This window comes from Pundamilia nyererei, unplaced genomic scaffold, assembly GCF_000239375.1.
Source record: "Pundamilia nyererei isolate P.nyererei 1_Seehausen unplaced genomic scaffold, PunNye1.0 scaffold00062, whole genome shotgun sequence".
NCBI classification, from domain to species: domain Eukaryota; kingdom Metazoa; phylum Chordata; class Actinopteri; order Cichliformes; family Cichlidae; genus Pundamilia; species Pundamilia nyererei.
The window spans coordinates 2,286,932-2,303,712 of record NW_005187463.1 but is presented as its reverse complement, the minus strand read 5'-3'; the positions used below and the strand labels follow the sequence as shown (position 1 = coordinate 2,303,712).

The following is a 16,781-nucleotide window of genomic DNA, read 5'->3' as shown; positions in this document are numbered from 1 at the left end:
GCCAAAATTCCTCCACGATGATGAGAGAGGCTTGTAAAGTCATACAAAAACTAAAAGTTTACAAAAAACCTTCAAGTTATTACCGCTAAATGTGATTCAACAGCATGTCTGTCGCGTGAATTCGTAAATTCTGTCAAATGATCAAAACGCTAGTTCGTGACAACGGAAAGCACTAGAAATATATAAAATTATTCTATAAGGTTTAGTTTGAGCTTATTAATGTATAGCAATTGTACACTAATCTTACTGTAACCCACAACAAAATAATAAAACTAATTTTAGCTTTAGACAGAGAAAGACGAAGAATTCAGAATAACGTGGAGGGAATCATCTTGCCCCAGTTGAGCGCTCTCGGATAGCTGCAGCCAATCACAATGAGCTGTCGTGTCAAAGTGAAGCTACGGAAAGCCGCTCAGTCCGAGAAAGCTCGTATTGATCATTAAAGCAGCAAACTACGCACAACTGCACAACTGTTCGCGGATACAGGTGAAGATAGAAATTATTTAAACGTAAGTACATATACATCTTTTTTATTTCTTTACCAGTTACACCAAGTCATGACCCATGAAATTATGTTATTTCAGCGTAGCCCTGAGATGCAGCTTGTTGCTGTATTTATCTTATAATGGCTCTCAAGCTAACGGTCATACATCCCTCTTTTAATGTGGTTAAAAGAGAGTTAGCATAGCAGTGTAATCTCACAGTTTACTGCAGAAACATCCCTATTAGTGCGGTCCATGCACTGTGTGTGTCTGTGGTGTTTTTTGTTAAAATGGGCCATAAACACATGGTGCTTATTTGTAGCACCTTGCTGTTGTCTTATAGAGCCAGATATCAAACTTATAAAACAGGTGTGAATGTAGTTTGATCAGGAGAAACATGTTAATCGGCAAGAAGGACATTCAAATGTGTTGCTGGATGTAAGTGAGGTGCTAAACTGAGGACATTTGAGTAGTAAGAAGGTGATGTCCAACATAGATATTCAGGAGCTGTGTTCCTGAACTTGCTGACTCTCAGTCTTTGCCTTTCCGCAGCAGAATGAGGAGCAGCAGGTGTAGTGTGCAGTGGGGGGGTATGCTCCTCTTTTTGTCCTGCTGTTTTCTGTGCGCTCACGCTCAGATGAACCCAGACCACCACCATCAGCAGCAGATCGTAGAAAGTGCAGCCAGCCAACATCGCCTGGATAGAAACATGGTTCAAGACAAAGAGTGAGTGGCATGGCCGTGCACGACTCAGGACGAGGTGAACTTTGGGTTCTGTCTAATCAGTAGCTGTGTTTGTTTGTTGTTCCTCTGGTGGCAGCCACATCATGGAGCATTTAGAGGGCGTCATAGACAAACCAGAGAAAGACATGACGCCCCAGGAGCTCCAGCTGCACTATTTCAAAATGCACGATTACGATGGGAACAACCTGCTGGACGGGCTGGAGCTTGCAACAGCAATCTCACATGTACACAGAGAGGTGAGAATTCATGTGTGAGCACGTTTTTTTTGTCATAGTTGGCATTAAAAGGATACATAACGGTTACTTTCCCACTTTCTCATACCCTTCTTATTGTGGGATGGGACTGAGACATTTAAATGCTTTGTGTTTCAGAAAGTTGGGACAGGGGCATGTTTACCTATCTTTTAGCAGCACTCTGTAAATGTTAGCTTTGCTCTAGTGTTTTTTTTCTTTTAACCCCTGAACTGCAGACCCTGAACTGCATGTCTGCAGTTCAGGGTCTCTTCTCATCATAATATTTTTAAAATTTGTTTCATAACGCACCAGATGTTTCAGTGGGTGACAGGTCAGTACTGCAGGTGGTCTTTAAGCTCCAGGACTTCTTTATATGGGAGTCATGCTGTTGGAATATTTGCACAGTGTGTTAGGAATTGTCTTGCACAAATAAGGTCTTCTCACCAAAGGCACAACTTGCCACCAAGTTGCAATACACACAAAGGTCACAGCTAATCAGTACAGATTTTTGGCCTTGTCCCTTGTGCACCGAGACTTCTCTGAATCTTTTATTGACACCGTCTCCCATTAAGCCCGTTACTAGCTTTAATTAGCTGGTAGGTTTTGAGCCTCATCTTTGTTATCCCGCTAACCTTTTAAATGTTCAGGAAGGTGTCAGGAAGGGTGTGTGGGACAAAATCGGTGACAATGCGGATCCATCACCCCTTAGGAAACAAAGAATTCATGCAACGTGACACCAAAGCGATTAAAACAGTTTTTTTAGCTGACATGTTTTCTGCTCCTTTATTTCTGTGGCTGTGATTAAAAATATTGTTGTGACACATTTTTCGCCTCACGATTCCTGCGCACAGAAAGGTCCAATCGTTTTCGCTGCTCTGCTCGTCTCTGTTTAGGAGAGAGGAGAGAGCAGCCAGCCAATGAAAGAGGAGGAACTCATTGCTCTCATCGATGACGTTCTGAAGGACGATGACAAAAACAATGACGGCTACATAGATTACGCAGAGTTCGCCAAATCGCTGGAGTAGAGCGTCTTTCTGTTGCTTCCCGTCCACGACGACAGCGAGGATTCAGCAGAGAGGCTGGAGGGTGAGCGTACCTGCAGCCAAAACTGAGAAGCCGCACAACTTTTTAGAGGACCGTCTTTGATTTCTTTCTTGCAGATTATCGGTCAGGAGTATCGATCGTTCGTGAAACTTCTGACGGATGATTTTTCCAAGCTGAATCAGCAGTAATCTGATAAATGACAAAAAGGGTGGAACACAGGATGCCCTTTGTTTCAGTTTCAGTCTGGTGGAGTCTTCCACTTCATTAGGACCTTTTTTGTGTGTGTGTGTGTGTGTAGATGCCATTTCAAAGGGCCAGTTCACCTAAATTGGTATTTTTCTAGTTAATCCTTAACAGTATACTTTCAGATCTGAATCCCCTGTTTTTTGGAGCTGCATATGTGCAGCTGGGGAGTTTTAAGGCGGCCTCATTCACACACAAGCCCTGAACGACTGAAGGAGCAGTACTCTGAGTGTGTGGATTAAAAAAACAAAGGAACAGGAAGTGATTAAGGTACAACAAGCAGGTGGTTAACTGAGGCCTGGTTAACCGCCTGTAACTTCCGGTTTCCACAGTGAAGCTTGGACTTCACTATATTCTAAATACTGTATTCTAAGCAAAGCTGCCTTTGATTTTGGGTGAACTGATCCTTGACATGTACAAAAGCTTGGGTAGAGTGTTTTCTTTTAGTGGTGCTACACTTTGATTCTCTCTGGCAGCACAACAGTCTGTAAATAGAGTGTCCTCACATTAAAGGGGACCTGTTCTACTCATTTCCAGTTCTATATTTTTATTCTGGGACTTTCGAGAGTAGCTTTGTGTTATTCAGAGTTCAGAATATGCCTTATTGATCTTTGATTGGCCACTGCACAACCACATTAAGGATATCTGTTCTCATCGACATCATACTGAAAATAAAAAAAGGTAAGTGGAGCGTTTAGATCAGTCTGAAACCTGAGCTTTACTTTAATATACAGCCAAGAACATCCAACACTGTAAAAGTGTTTATATGACATGATGGGTCCCCTTTATGTGAAGTAGTTCTGCTTCAGACGGACACACTCATTTACAAGCACACTCATGCTGAACACAGCGGGCCAAATGGTTCCTCCTGTCAATCTGTTTAATTTGCTGTTTGTGTGAGGATGGTTCCCATGACAACAGAAAGTGACCTTGACTTGATCACAGTTTGATGTGAAGCCCGAGGCTGCAGGTTACAGTAGCAGAAATACTGTCTGTGTTTCAGTTGTGACACCTTCCCGATTAAAACGACAAAAAAATGAGCCGGCGTGATAATCGCAGAGTCAGCAGGAGCTCGACGCACACCTGTCCTCGCAGAGTGAATGTAAAGCAGCGGCGTGTTGCAGACTCTTCATCACTGGATAAGCTAGACTAAACGCACACTGCCGTTAGTTTTTAAAGCGGACTCTGTTTTACGGGCCTTCAGGAAAGGACTTGAACACAACACATTTGCTTCAGACTTTAGCTGCCTTTAAAACAGACGTGAGTATAATATGTCAGGTTAGGTCTGTTCAATTCATCTGTGATTTCTTCTGAAGTAGTTTTATTTTTTTGCCACACGTTGATGACTTCTCTATATTTTTGCCATCTAGTATTAACTCTTCGGTCAACTCAGGTTTTTCTGAGTGCAAATATTTAAAAAGCATAACAGATGCGACTGTGTTGTCTCTGTAATGTGAAATATTAAAAGAAGACTGTATTCTGCACACCTTTTTCATGTGGTGCTATCTGTGTTATTTGTTGTTGGTCACTTTTGGAAAAAGCAGATACGATAGAAGGATCGCCCTCTGCTGACCACTAGAAAGAATGCAGCTTGAAAGTGTTGTGCATTGGCTTCAATTATCAGATCCAGAAGGTATGTCCACAGTTTCTATGTAGGACATAATTATAATTATATCAGGACATAAAACTATTTATATAGACATACTGCGGGAACTCCACCTCCTTTAAGGGGACAACAAGCACGTCTTCATATCCTAAATAAATATTACATTTCATGTCAAAGCTGCAGGGGCAGCGAGGCTATTAAGGATTTGTGCGTGTGTGTGTGTGTACACATACACATGTTTAGACATCTTTGTGAGGACAGAAAATTGGCATGCTACTATACTTGTGGGGACAAAGTGCCCATCCACATGAGTTTGAAAACATTTTTCAGGCTCAAAATGTGGTTTTAGTGTTAAAGTTAGGTTATGGTTCGGTTTAGGCTGAGGGTTAGGGTTAGGCATTCATTTTTGATGGTTGGGGTAAGCGGCTGGGGCAGGGGTGGGCAACTCCAGGCCTCGAGGGCCGGTGTCCTGCAGGTTTTAGATCTCACCCTGGGTCAGCACACCTGAATCAAATGATTAGTTTGTGACCAGGCTTCTAGAGAACTACAAGACATATTATGGGGGTAATTTAGCCATTTGAATCAGCTCTGTTGGATCAAGGACACATCTAAAATCTGCAGGACACCGGCCCTCGAGGCCTGGAGTTGCCCACCCCTGGGCTAGGGAAAGCATTATGCCAATGAGATATTCTCACTAAGACAGGGGTCTCAAACTCCAGTCCTCGAGGGCCGGTGTCCTGCAACTTTTCCATGTGTCCCTGTTGCAACACACATGAATACAATTAGTAAGTCATTAGCAAGAGTATAGAACTTGACTGCATGCTGAAGTGGCAACCACTAACTCTACTTAAGTAAAATTAGGTAAATGTAAGTGTTTGGAAAAATGTACTTCTAAAAGTACTTTTATTGCACCATGTTCATTCACTCATGAGCTGCTGTAACATGAATCAAATGGCTGAACTGGCACCTAAGCATGCAGGCAAGTTCTATAGAGTCTTGCTAATGAATTGTATTCATGTGTGTTGCAACAGGGACACATGGAAAAGTTGCAGGACACCAGCCCTCGAGGACTGGAGTTTGTACCAAGAGAAGTCTATCACAAGGCTAACACAGAGAAACAGACAACCATTTACACCTATGGGTAATTTAGAATCACCTAACCCCACTAACTGTGTGTATTTAAACTGTGGGAAGAAGCCAGATTACCTGAATTTGTCAAATTCAAACAGGGATTTGAAAATCATTGCATTCTGTTTCTATTTACGGTTCACTTAACGTCCCAACTTTAGGTTGTAGTAATGTTACCTGTAGGTGTATTAGGGAACTATGAAAGCCATGGCATGAAGCTGAAAGGTTTATAAAATTAAAAACAAATTCTAGTGTGTGCTCCTTGAGCTAACCTTTTTTTGCAAAGTAAAAAAAAGTATCCTTAATGTTCAAAGAACCTTTTAATGCATTTCTATAAATCCAGTAGACATCAGTCGTTTCCAGCCAAGGGACTGGGGAAGCTCGGGTGTGGCTAAGAAAATACATTTTATTTTACAGACTAGCTGGAAAATTCAGCAGTGAGAGAGCAAACAGGATGTGTGTAACTGTGAAGATGAAAAAGAGGCTTCTTAGTATTCTGTGTGGAAACATCTGGTGCTTCTTAGCTCCAGTGAGAGGTGGGATCCAGAGGCGGCATGGAGGTGAGCGAGAACATGGGCGAGGTGAGGTTGCTCCTCAGCGAGCCGTACCAGTCATCATGCTGCCGCTGGGAGGTTGGCTGAGTGGAAGCGCCGGGACATGGGCACTGGCTACCTGGCCCCGGGTGGCGGGTGTATGCCCCTGAGGGCAACATGGAAGAGAGGCGAGGGATGTGGGGCAGGGGCTGGGGGTAGTACTGCCGAGACATGCCGGACGGCTGGATGTGCACGCCTCCCAGAAGCGCCCTGTGGCCTGGCATCACTCCCACTGGGAGAACCTTCTGCGAGGCCCTCTCCTGCTTACGCTGTTTGGCTCTCCTGTTCTGAAACCACACCTGCTGAGACAAGGATGGGTTAGTCGAGGCTTTTACATACAAAGCATGGTGGGTTCAGCAACAAATAGGGCCACCACTGAATTAGACTGAACCAAATCAGGATCATTGATCAGACTGTTGCACGCAGCATTCCTGCAACACAACTTTGGGACAAAAATCAGAGGCATTCATCCAACAATGATACGCCACAGAGGTCAGGGTCCCTTATATTTGTAACTGTCCCAGGTCCTCGCAAAGCAAAAGGTATCAGTGATTTGTTACTGATTTAGTGAGATAGAGAATGAACAAAAAGAGCTGAAGTAGAGGTGGGTTGCAAAGTGGCTTGCAGATGTAGACCAGCTCTTTTGTTGAACTGTTTTATTAGCAGTTTTGAGCATTTGTGCCTAAAACACCCCGCCCTGTTTCTTTTTTTAGAGTTGCACACCCCAACTCCTAAAAAGCCACAGTTGTCAGAGAGCTCTAACATGAAGACCATCCCACCTGTATGCGAGCCTCATTGAGTTTAGTGATTCGAGCCAGCTCCTCTCTGTAGTAGATGTCAGGATACTGATTTTGTCCAAACGCCACTTCCAGCTGCTCCAGCTGTTTGTGGCTGAAGGTGGTGCGGTGGCGTCTTCTGGCTGGGGAGGGGTATGCTCTGCTCCGTCTATTGAATCCTACAGCCACGGAGGTCTCGCACAATGTCCCCTTCCTCACCGACTCTCCTATATCTGTTTTCAGGGCGAGAAAAGAAAAGGGGAAGGGGTTGCGTGGATCCTTTTTTTTGTTTTCTTGTTTTTTAGGGAAAAATTTCCCAGGTCTTATTTCTTCACTTCCTCAACATGACACAAGAAATGCGGCCTTAACTGAAAAAGCAGCAATTCACCAATGACTGTCTCAAAAAAAGGAGGGATTACCCGACTTTCTGGTTCCCACTGGCATCAGGCAACCTGAGAGCCAGAGAGCTTTAGCTGGCAAACACAAGCTCGTGAGAAACAGACACCAGAAACTGGAGGATTTGTCCAAGATTATTACCACAATCACCAGCAAAGGGACTCATCTCCTTAAAATGAGTCGACTTGGTCTGCTGGTATCAGATGACATTATAAAACAGCTGGATGTCGAATGGCAGAGGCAATTATTATGATTACATGAGCAAACTTGGTAACTTGCGGGGGGGGGGATTGTGTCAGGAAGGGCAACCAGCGGGGGGAAAAAATCTGCCAAATCAAACATGCGGAGTTGCCCCGCTGTGAAAATCAGAGAAGCTGAAAGTAGGGAGGTTTTATATAACAGTTTATTTTTCTAAAGCTTTAAACTTTTATATCGTGTGTTCATCACTTTCCAACACTACTATACTCTGTTTATTAAAGAGTACGAGACCAACAAAGCATTGCAGCTGATTAAATAATCTATCAATGGTAAACATAGAAAATACTGCCTTAAAAGCTAAGAAGGTAATCCAAAGGTTGCAAAGTAAACCAAATCAGCAGGATGACAGTATAATAAAGGGAATTAACATAACACCACTTCTTTACATAAAGTGGTTTTGCTAACTCTTTATAACAAAGCTGACAATATACAATGTGCGACTCGTGTGTCAATAAAATTAGAACTAATTTAATGTAGATGCTGTGGAAGAACACAAGAACGGGGTCATTAGGATGTTGTTTGACTCACCTGCACTGGAGCTGACAGTAGTCATGTCGGAGTAAAGATCCGTGCTGTCCTGGTGGATCCTCACACTCTCTCCCGCTACCTTCACCTGGGCCATCACTTCACTTCTGATCCCCCCTCACACAGACGCAGCTAAACTTAAAGTCACATGTCCCACCCATCTGTTTTACCTTCACCTGTGTTGGTGGGCCGGTTGAGTGAAAGGCACCGTATGTTTCTGCTGGTCCAGCACAGAAACCAACAGTTGTGTTCTAGTAGCTTCATGCTCATCTACAGTTTTGCAGTGCACCATTGCAAAGACTTGAATATATGCAAAGAAAGTTGAACGTGAAGAATGCACATTTCAGTAGAAAGCGGCAAGAAATGTATCATATGTAGAGAGGATATAAAATAAAAACTTGAATATATGGATAAAATTGTCAACATATGCAAAAGAACATGAATATATGGGATGAAAGTTGAGTATTTAGAATAACAACTTGACTACATGACAAGACATTAAGTCTTTAGCAAAAAAGTTGAACATATAAAAATAAAAACCTTTAATATACAGAATGAAAGTTTAATATTTGGAATGAAATATCAATATATACAAAAAACCCTGAATTTATGGGAAGAAAACTGAAAATATGTGAAAGACGAATATATAGACCCAAATCTGGGAAGTAATGTAAAATCCAAACTTTAAATATGTTGAATGAAAGATGAACATGTGGAATAAAAACTTGAATATATGCAAAAAAATCTAATAAAAGCTGAAAATATAGAAAAACGTATATGCAAAAAAAAAAAGCTGAAGATATATGAAATAAATATACTGAGTGAAAGTTGAACATGTGGAATAAAAACTTGAACATGTGGGCTAAAGAGGATATTCTTTGCTCTATGTGACCACCAGGTGGCACTGTTCTGTCAGGTTGAGGCAAAGATTGAACATGAATTATAAACATTTTTTCATATGGATTTATGTGGTGCCTGTAGGGGGGTGGGGGACTGGGGATCCTCCATAAACCCAACCTCTCCGTGGTCGCCTCCAGCCTTCGGTTCACTGTCTCCCGACTGAAAGAGCACCCCGTCAGCTGGATTAACTCAGCTGAACTCCAGCGTAACCTCCCGGGACCCTCAGCTGCTCTCAGAAATTCCCATGATGCTAAACTGAGTCCAGGCCCAGTGTAGAGGAATGGCCCTGATACCAGGAAGAGACCCACTAATGTCCCACTCAGCACTGAGTCATGACAGGGCAGCAAGAAGACAGCTCACATAGTTGGAGAGCAGCAGCTGGCTTTTTATCAGCGCGAGGCGGCCATTCATCACGCGCTATATTTGTTGAACAATGCTATTTGTTTGTACATGTGCGCCATATATACATATCCACTGGCTGTACGTGTTAAGTAGCTTATGCAAGAGGCCCTATTAGACTACACGTTTACATTAGGAGTACATTCTAAGCAGGCCCTCTCCTTGTGTAATATTATAAGATGCCATTTGGCCTGAGCCATACGTGCAATTCCCAAGAACCAATAAATCAAAAGTTCAAATGCTGGACTCTACATGTGTGTGATACAGCAGATCGTAGTCCTGCCTGGGACCAGGATCCCTGCCAGGAAAGTCTAACAGACAACGTAGAGTGATTGAATGGCTCACTGTATAAGCAAGGCCTGCATGATCGTCTGAACCAACTTTTCCTTGAGAAAGTCCCTCGCCTTGTTCTGGGTTCTCAGCGTATTAACATATAATTTGATTCCTTGTGACATGCCGTCTGCCAGGGCCAAATCCTGTGTGTCCAGGAAGAGCTTCCATCCTGCCTGCATTATGTGTGTGTGTGTATTTGTGCATGCACATGTGCCAAGCCTCTTCAGAGCTCACATGTTTCCTGTTCCAGACAACCCAGCCACAAACCCCTCCAGAAAACCCCCCGAGCCTGTCTGTGTGTTTTATTTGCAGTTGCACTTTCTTTTATCTTCTTAATAAATATAATTCCTTGAAATGTGGAAAACGTTCTTAAAATCCATCTTCTTCTTCTCTTTTTTTGTTTAAAGACAATGGAGAAAAATAAACTCCTGGGAGGTTTAATGCACAGAGGATCCATATCACAAACTCCAAGCCATATTTCAGAGAAATGGGGAAGTTATCATACGTCTTCTTCTTCGTCCCAGATGCCGAGCTTCGCAAACTTCATTTAAGCCACTAAAAATAACTTTTAACCAGAAGTGGAACCAAAGGCTGGATGTGGAAATAAGCCAGCTTCTGCTGACAGGTTCCACATATCCAGTTAAAGCTGTTAATCTTGTGCTCACGGCTTGTTTATCCTGAGGCCAAAAATGTGAAACAGCTAACGCAGGTTTTACGTGAACAATGATAACACCGACCACTTACATGAACACAAGCACTGCTTTAAAGAATCAGATGATGACACTAAAGTTCCTTCAGAAGAACTGCCTGTGAAAAAATGTATTTCTTGTGCAGCTTTGTGCTGATCTTCCACTAACTGTTTTAGTGTTACATTAAAGCCAATGTTGCTTTAATGTAACATTGGCTGATTGTTGATTTCATTTGTGGTAACCTGGGGTTTAATGAACAAGCTCCAGGCACAACATATTCTCTCTGTGTACAGTTCACTTGGATATTTTGTTGTTGTCTAATATTGACTGTCATCCTCTGGGATCTGTTACTTTATGTTTAGTGTTAAACAGCTAGTGAGTTTATCCGGGCACTCTGCAGGCAGCAGCTGAAATAACTGTAAGTGATACTTACATAGCACTTTTCTACTCTGAGCACTCCGAGGGTGTCAAGGTTTCCTCTCTAATTCAATTTGGTATTTCTGTTTTGTCATTTGAAAAACAGGCTTAGAAAACCCAACAAAAACTGAAACGGCAATTCTTTGGAGTCTGTTTTAGCAAAGCAGAATACTGAATGAGTGGACTTTGGCTCTGACTGAGAAACACGTCAGAGACACAACGTCACTCAGCATAACGGCTTCAGTCACTCGCTGCTTTACTGGCCATTTTCCTATGAGTGCAGAATTTACCACACAAATGACATTTTGTGTTTGGAAATCTGGCAATTGAGACCATAACACTATTTGCAAAATATTTACTGAGATCATACATCAAGTAATAACTACGGCACAGATTTATAGAAAAGTCGCCCCCTGCTGACCATTAAAAGAATGCAGTTTTAAGGCCCGTCTAGCCTGGCTTTACTTTTCAGGTCCGTCCTTTATAAACAGTCTCAAACTGTGATGGTGGGCTAAAAATTTTTTTTAAAAAGCTTCATTATTCTTGAGCTTAAGTTCAAACCCAAACTGCAGATATCCTGAAAAGTCCACAAAAGCAGTGGATTGGAATAATAGGCGAGGATGATTCACTAGAAGGTGACAGTCTAGACAAATTGCAGATGATGTGTAACTGGGAGCATGTGTGTGAAATGGCTTGTGAACACTTTGGAGGCCTGTGCGTAGCGTTTTATCTGCAAACATGTCGCTTTTTGTTTGCGCACGTTAACGTGATTCATGCCTTTTTCATGTCATAGCAAATGCAATATTGAACACCGCTGTCCCTGCTGACCTGTTACAACACGGGATTAACGCAGCACAAACCAATAGCAAGCAAAGAATAAACTTCATCCCCTTTTCTGTTCCCGTAAGTTTATCTTTCCATCTTTCTATTATTGGGCTGCAGCTTGTGCCAGACGACTTGGAATCTGTTGGGAGTATCTCTCATCTGTGTGTTGTTGTGCATCGTGTGAAAGTGGGGAACAGGAGGTGAGATGCAAGGATTCCTAGTAGGAAAAAACAATAAATATACAACAACTTGTTTTGAGCTTGTGTCAAAACGGAGGTCGTGGGAGGTCATCAAGCCGATCAACGCAGAACTTATTGTGAAAAATATGGCGCTATAGTTGAAGGAGAGTACACACGTGCCTACACAATCTGATACTTTCCAAACATGTCCGCACTTACACACCACATATGTGTGCATGTGTCCTGCGTGGTAAGAAAATAACATGCAAGTTATATTATACCGGGTGCTCAGTTTCAAACATTACACATGCATGCACACACGTGCCCCCAGTGCATACAGGCCTCTGTGCGGCTGTGCTCGTGTCCAGCATGGACAGCACAGAGGAAATTCTTCCCTCCCAATTTCCCGGGACTGAACTGGGAGTGACCTGGTTGGCAGACGCACAGCCCCGATGGAAGGAATGTAACTCAACCCCCCCACCCCATCTCGCTCTCAGCCCCTCAACCCCCTCATCCATCCAGAGCAGTGTGGGCCCAGCTGTGTGAGGACAGACAGAGAAACATACAGTACTGTAGGGTGAGAAGAACAGCTTTTATACCCCCAGCTAGTTGAGAAACACTCCATCGTTTTTCCTCCATGTGAAACAACCACAGTCATGAAAACAAAATACAAACAAAAATAACAAAATGAAGCTAACAAAGACAAATAAAGAAACAAACAATCAATAATCGAGTGTGTAGTCTGTCGCAAAGAGGGTCAGGCACCGAGAACCGTCCTGTGACTGCTGTGGTTGGTAGCAGATAACCATGGTAGTTTGCACTGAAGATTGTAACATGTCTGCAAATATTTGCTAACCAGCAATAGTGTCACGAGTAGTGACATCACAGAAACAGAGAATGTTCACATTTACAGCTGAAACCAACACGTTTCAAAAGACGGAAAAGTTTTTACTCAACATTTTCCGTCTCCAGTTTGGATCGCACTTTTCTCAGTTTCATTACCACGAGTAGTTGCCAAATGTTTGCAGACCAGTCTGCAACTATATTCACTTATTCCATGCAAACTACAGGCAACTGCAGCAATCTGCTAACGACAAAGCAACTGCAAGGACGATTTCAGTGAAACACTGTATAGCTTTTTGCAACCTCCAGCAACCGCTAACCAGTGGTTGTCAGCAGTGTTGCCAACTTAGCGACTTTGAGTTTTCAGACCCCCTTAGCGACTGTTTTTCTAAAAAGCGACTAGCGACAAATCTGGTGACTTTTTCTGGTGTTAATGGAAGTTTATGATGACTTTTTGACGTGAAAGCACGGATCGCTCTTACACTCAACAAGCAGCGGGTGCTGCCATGGGCACCTCGCCCATGTCAAAGCGCTCACAGGTGGCAGATAGTCCTCACGCAGCGGTCGCCCCCAGCCATGGCAAGCAGCTGCTGTCAGAGCAGATGTTCACACCTATGCGTCCAAACTACTTTCTCGCTTTTAACAATAATTGCTTAAAGAATTTAATATGTACATTCTAAATGCATTTAGAGTGTTTTTTTCCTTTTTTACGATGTTATTTTTCTCTCCTATAGCTAGGTTACAAGCATGACCAATTATGCAAATTAAGGGATGATGTCATTTAGCGACTTTTAGGACAGCCAATAGCGATTTTTTCCTTACTGAGGAGTGGGCAACATGGGTTGTCAGGGGGTCACCTACAGTTTTTAGGTATGTACATTATGACTTCAAATTAAATCTTCACACATCCGGACACAAAATGAATTCATTTCTGTTTTAGGTTTAAATGTCCTTCTACTATCACTTCTGCTGTAACTGTTTAGAGTTAGCTCGTTGTTTTGCAGGCCATCATGAGGTGTCCAGTACGATACATTTTCCATGGGAAAATGTATGAACACTACCTTTCATCCCACACAAATGCTCGCATGCAGCCATAAAGCTAACGAAATAAAGCTGATTTTATTCAATTTTCTTTTGGACATATATTTGGCCTTTCCTCTTGGCACTATCCAAAGGCCAAACTTTCCAGTCTTTAAGCCTCCCAAGAAGAATCTAAGTCATTGCAGTCTTGTTTTCTCATCATTGCAGCCTCATCAGACACGTTCAGAACTCGCAGTCCTGTTCTCTGACAGCTTCTCAGTGTAAAATTTCTTCATATTCTATTTTATGCAGGCTGATTTACAGCTTGTTACACTTGGAAAGTGTATGTGGTTACTCAAGTAATTATTACTTGGCTGTTCCTAACCAGACATTTACAACCTGAACCATTTTGGGAATTAGCCTGTCTTTCTGACCACTGAGCCACTCTGCAGGGTGAAGTGGGAACCCATTATGACTCAGCAGATGGTGTGGCACGCAGCACCACCCTCTTAGTGCTCAAGTGCTCGCAGCAGTACTGTATGTTCTCTAATGATCCTGAACTCATCCAGGATGTCACATTACCCTTCGCCTTGGGATTCTCATCTTTCCCAGCTTCAAATATAAAGCCAAATGAGCCAGGTTTGTTCCGAGCCGGCCGTCCTGGCTGCTGCAGTGATGTCCCATTCAGAAAGTTATACAATACAGCTTTGACAAACATACTCAAACATAATAAGAATGAAGCACTTTTAGGCTGTCTCTCTCCGTCTTCTTTTCGCTCCGTCTGTCACGCTTCCATGGAAATGTCAGCTTTATTGTAGAGTGATTGAGATAATGGTGGCGTGTGGCAGCCTGCCCTGTGTGAGGTTTTCGAGGTTCAGCTGTTTGGCGGGGAGGGCCCGTAGATTTGCAGAGTTGTTGTCTGGATGCCTCCTGCTGCTCCAGACTCCCTAGGTGGTGTCCTCTTTCCTCCACGACAGCCTTTTATTGGCTCCACAGGCCTCTTGTGCTCAAAGGCGCTCTAGACCTCAAGCATGATACTCTGCCCCCACCCCTGCCACCTCTTTCTTGCCCTTATTCACCACTATGGGGGAGAAATTGGCCTGAAGAAGGATGTAGAGTGTCACGGGATAATTATCTTCTTTCCACATCGCTCCCTCCGCCTCGGTTCCCTCATAACATGTCTCATGGCTTCACTTTGCAACCTAAACAGGATTGGGCATCAGCACTCTCAGCTCTAAGCTATGGCAAAGATGTAGGGTAATGAAACCTACTTATATCGGATTATCGTGTGACAGATTGATGTGATATTATTACTTAGTTTCTATTATAACAGAGCATTTGCTGTGTTAGCAAGAACTGCTATGCATGTTGTTCTTCCTTTACCCTGAAAAAAAGGTGTAGTAAACTTTCTGAAAGTGGGCAACCAATAACAGGTGCCAAAGGTACATATTTAAAGTAAAAAATACGGTGGCCCTGAAAGCTCAGATGTAAATGCAATTGCTTCTGTCCTGGATGCTGTTTGCACTTTACCATCTCGGCCTTTTGTGTAAAAGCATCTACACAAGTACAGGCACATGAAAAAAATCTTTGATCAAGTGTAAGCATCTCTATAAAAGTAGAAGCATTCAGGTGTTTATGCCACTTTTTTGTTATTTTTTTTACTTTATTTTATTAACACAGTGACAGAATCTTCCCAAGGACTGAATGTCTAAGCAAATTCATGAAAAGGTCAGACGGTGCAGCGCTCAGAGAAACTGCAAAATACCCTGAGCGTCAACTAACCACTCAACATGTTAATTTCCTTCAGCCAGACTAGAAAAAATGGGGATGTTTGGAGTAAACCAAACAGAGCTTATCAGCACAAACACCTCATATAAAATGTCATCATGATGGTGGAGGGGCGATCATTTCCGCTCGTCTTGCAGCCACAGGACCTGGAAACCTTGTAGTCGGAGTCAACCATGAGCTTCTCCGTATAACAAAGTATTCTAGAGTCACGTGTGAGGCCATCGGTCCAGCTGCTACGGTTTGGCCAAAACTGGGTCACGCAACAGCGCAATGATCCTGACCACACCAGCAAGCGTACAGCAGATTGGCTGAAAAAGTGAAGAATCAAGATTTTGCAACAGCCCAGTTAAACTCCAGACCTCAACCCAGTTGAAATGCTGTGGCGAGTGACATCATGATGGCTACAACCATCTTTTGTATACAGTTCATGGCCACATCCTGGAGATCTTTTTAGTTATTCCAAAATATTGCTAATAGGATCATTTCTGACTTCTAAAGATCTCATTCCACAACAATTTCTCTTGTGCAACTTTGTTTCTAAATATTTTATTTGATGAGTTGTGCAACAACTTGCTTTTCAAAGCAGGGTGTGCGAGTGTAACCATGACGACAGAGGCTGGTCTACAAGAGCTGCTTGCAGCCTTTGTCATCAGAGAGAGGTTGCAAGCGGCCCTTCTATATCTCCCAGATATATTGACACCACTGAGCTGACTGCACTGCTCACCATACACTCGAATGCCTTGCGTGCTTATCCTCATGTACACATGCATGTTTTCTAACTTAATGTATGTGTAGACTATCGTTTGTCTCACAGACTACGTGTGCTCTCTTAAGTGGGACCAGCGCTTGCTTGCACACTGTGTGACCTCTGGTCGAGTGTTGGATTTCTGCTGCTATTACAGTGCATATTGTAGTCTGGTCTGCAGGCTATTCTTAGCAGCACCATAAGTGAAAAACATGAGGAGGAAAGCTAGAGGGCTTTTAAAGGCTGCGGATCAGATATGTGCTTTTTAACAAATCATCATCTGATGCACAGGAATCTGAGACAGGAATACTTTTACTGTCAAGGTCCATTTCCATTAGTTTTTAACTGAAGTGAACGCCAAAAATCAAAGGTAGACACACTGATAAATCAAAGCATTATGAATAATATACTGCTGCTCCTTCTAACTGAGACACCTACAGCTCTGTAGGTTCCCTGTCTTGATCCACAGCAGATTATTTATGATATAAAAGTTCCACTTTGCTGGGCCAGTTTGTCTTGATTGATAGAAACCACTGGTCACTGGGAGCACCTCTCAGGCCTTACAGGTACAGGAAAGCTCCTACATCTAACAAGTTAACCAAAAGATCTGAGTGC

The 16,781-nt window shown here is 42.9% G+C and overlaps 2 protein-coding genes across 3 annotated transcripts; one reads left to right on the top strand and one right to left on the bottom strand.

Annotated features, from left to right (window-relative positions):
• The first annotated feature begins 386 nt into the window (after positions 1-386).
• mcfd2 (multiple coagulation factor deficiency 2, ER cargo receptor complex subunit) lies at positions 387-2,787 on the top strand. Of its 2 annotated transcripts, none has more exons than XM_005735126.1 (4): positions 387-509; positions 1,038-1,208; positions 1,303-1,462; positions 2,353-2,787. In XM_005735126.1, the coding sequence occupies exons 2-4, from the start codon at positions 1,039-1,041 to the stop codon at positions 2,482-2,484; spliced, it is 462 nt and encodes a 153-aa protein (XP_005735183.1). In that variant the 5' UTR covers positions 387-509; position 1,038; the 3' UTR covers positions 2,485-2,787. The 2 variants fall into 2 exon arrangements, with proteins under 2 accessions (XP_005735183.1, XP_005735182.1); XM_005735125.1 differs by having other exon boundaries at positions 1,035-1,208.
• A 3,213-nt stretch (positions 2,788-6,000) lies between these two features.
• prop1 (PROP paired-like homeobox 1) lies at positions 6,001-8,125 on the bottom strand. The gene is made up of 3 exons (XM_005735124.1): positions 8,032-8,125; positions 6,853-7,082; positions 6,001-6,372 (listed from the first exon to the last, which is right to left on the bottom strand). The coding sequence occupies exons 1-3, from the start codon at positions 8,123-8,125 to the stop codon at positions 6,001-6,003; spliced, it is 696 nt and encodes a 231-aa protein (XP_005735181.1).
• Positions 8,126-16,781: the final 8,656 nt, after the last annotated feature.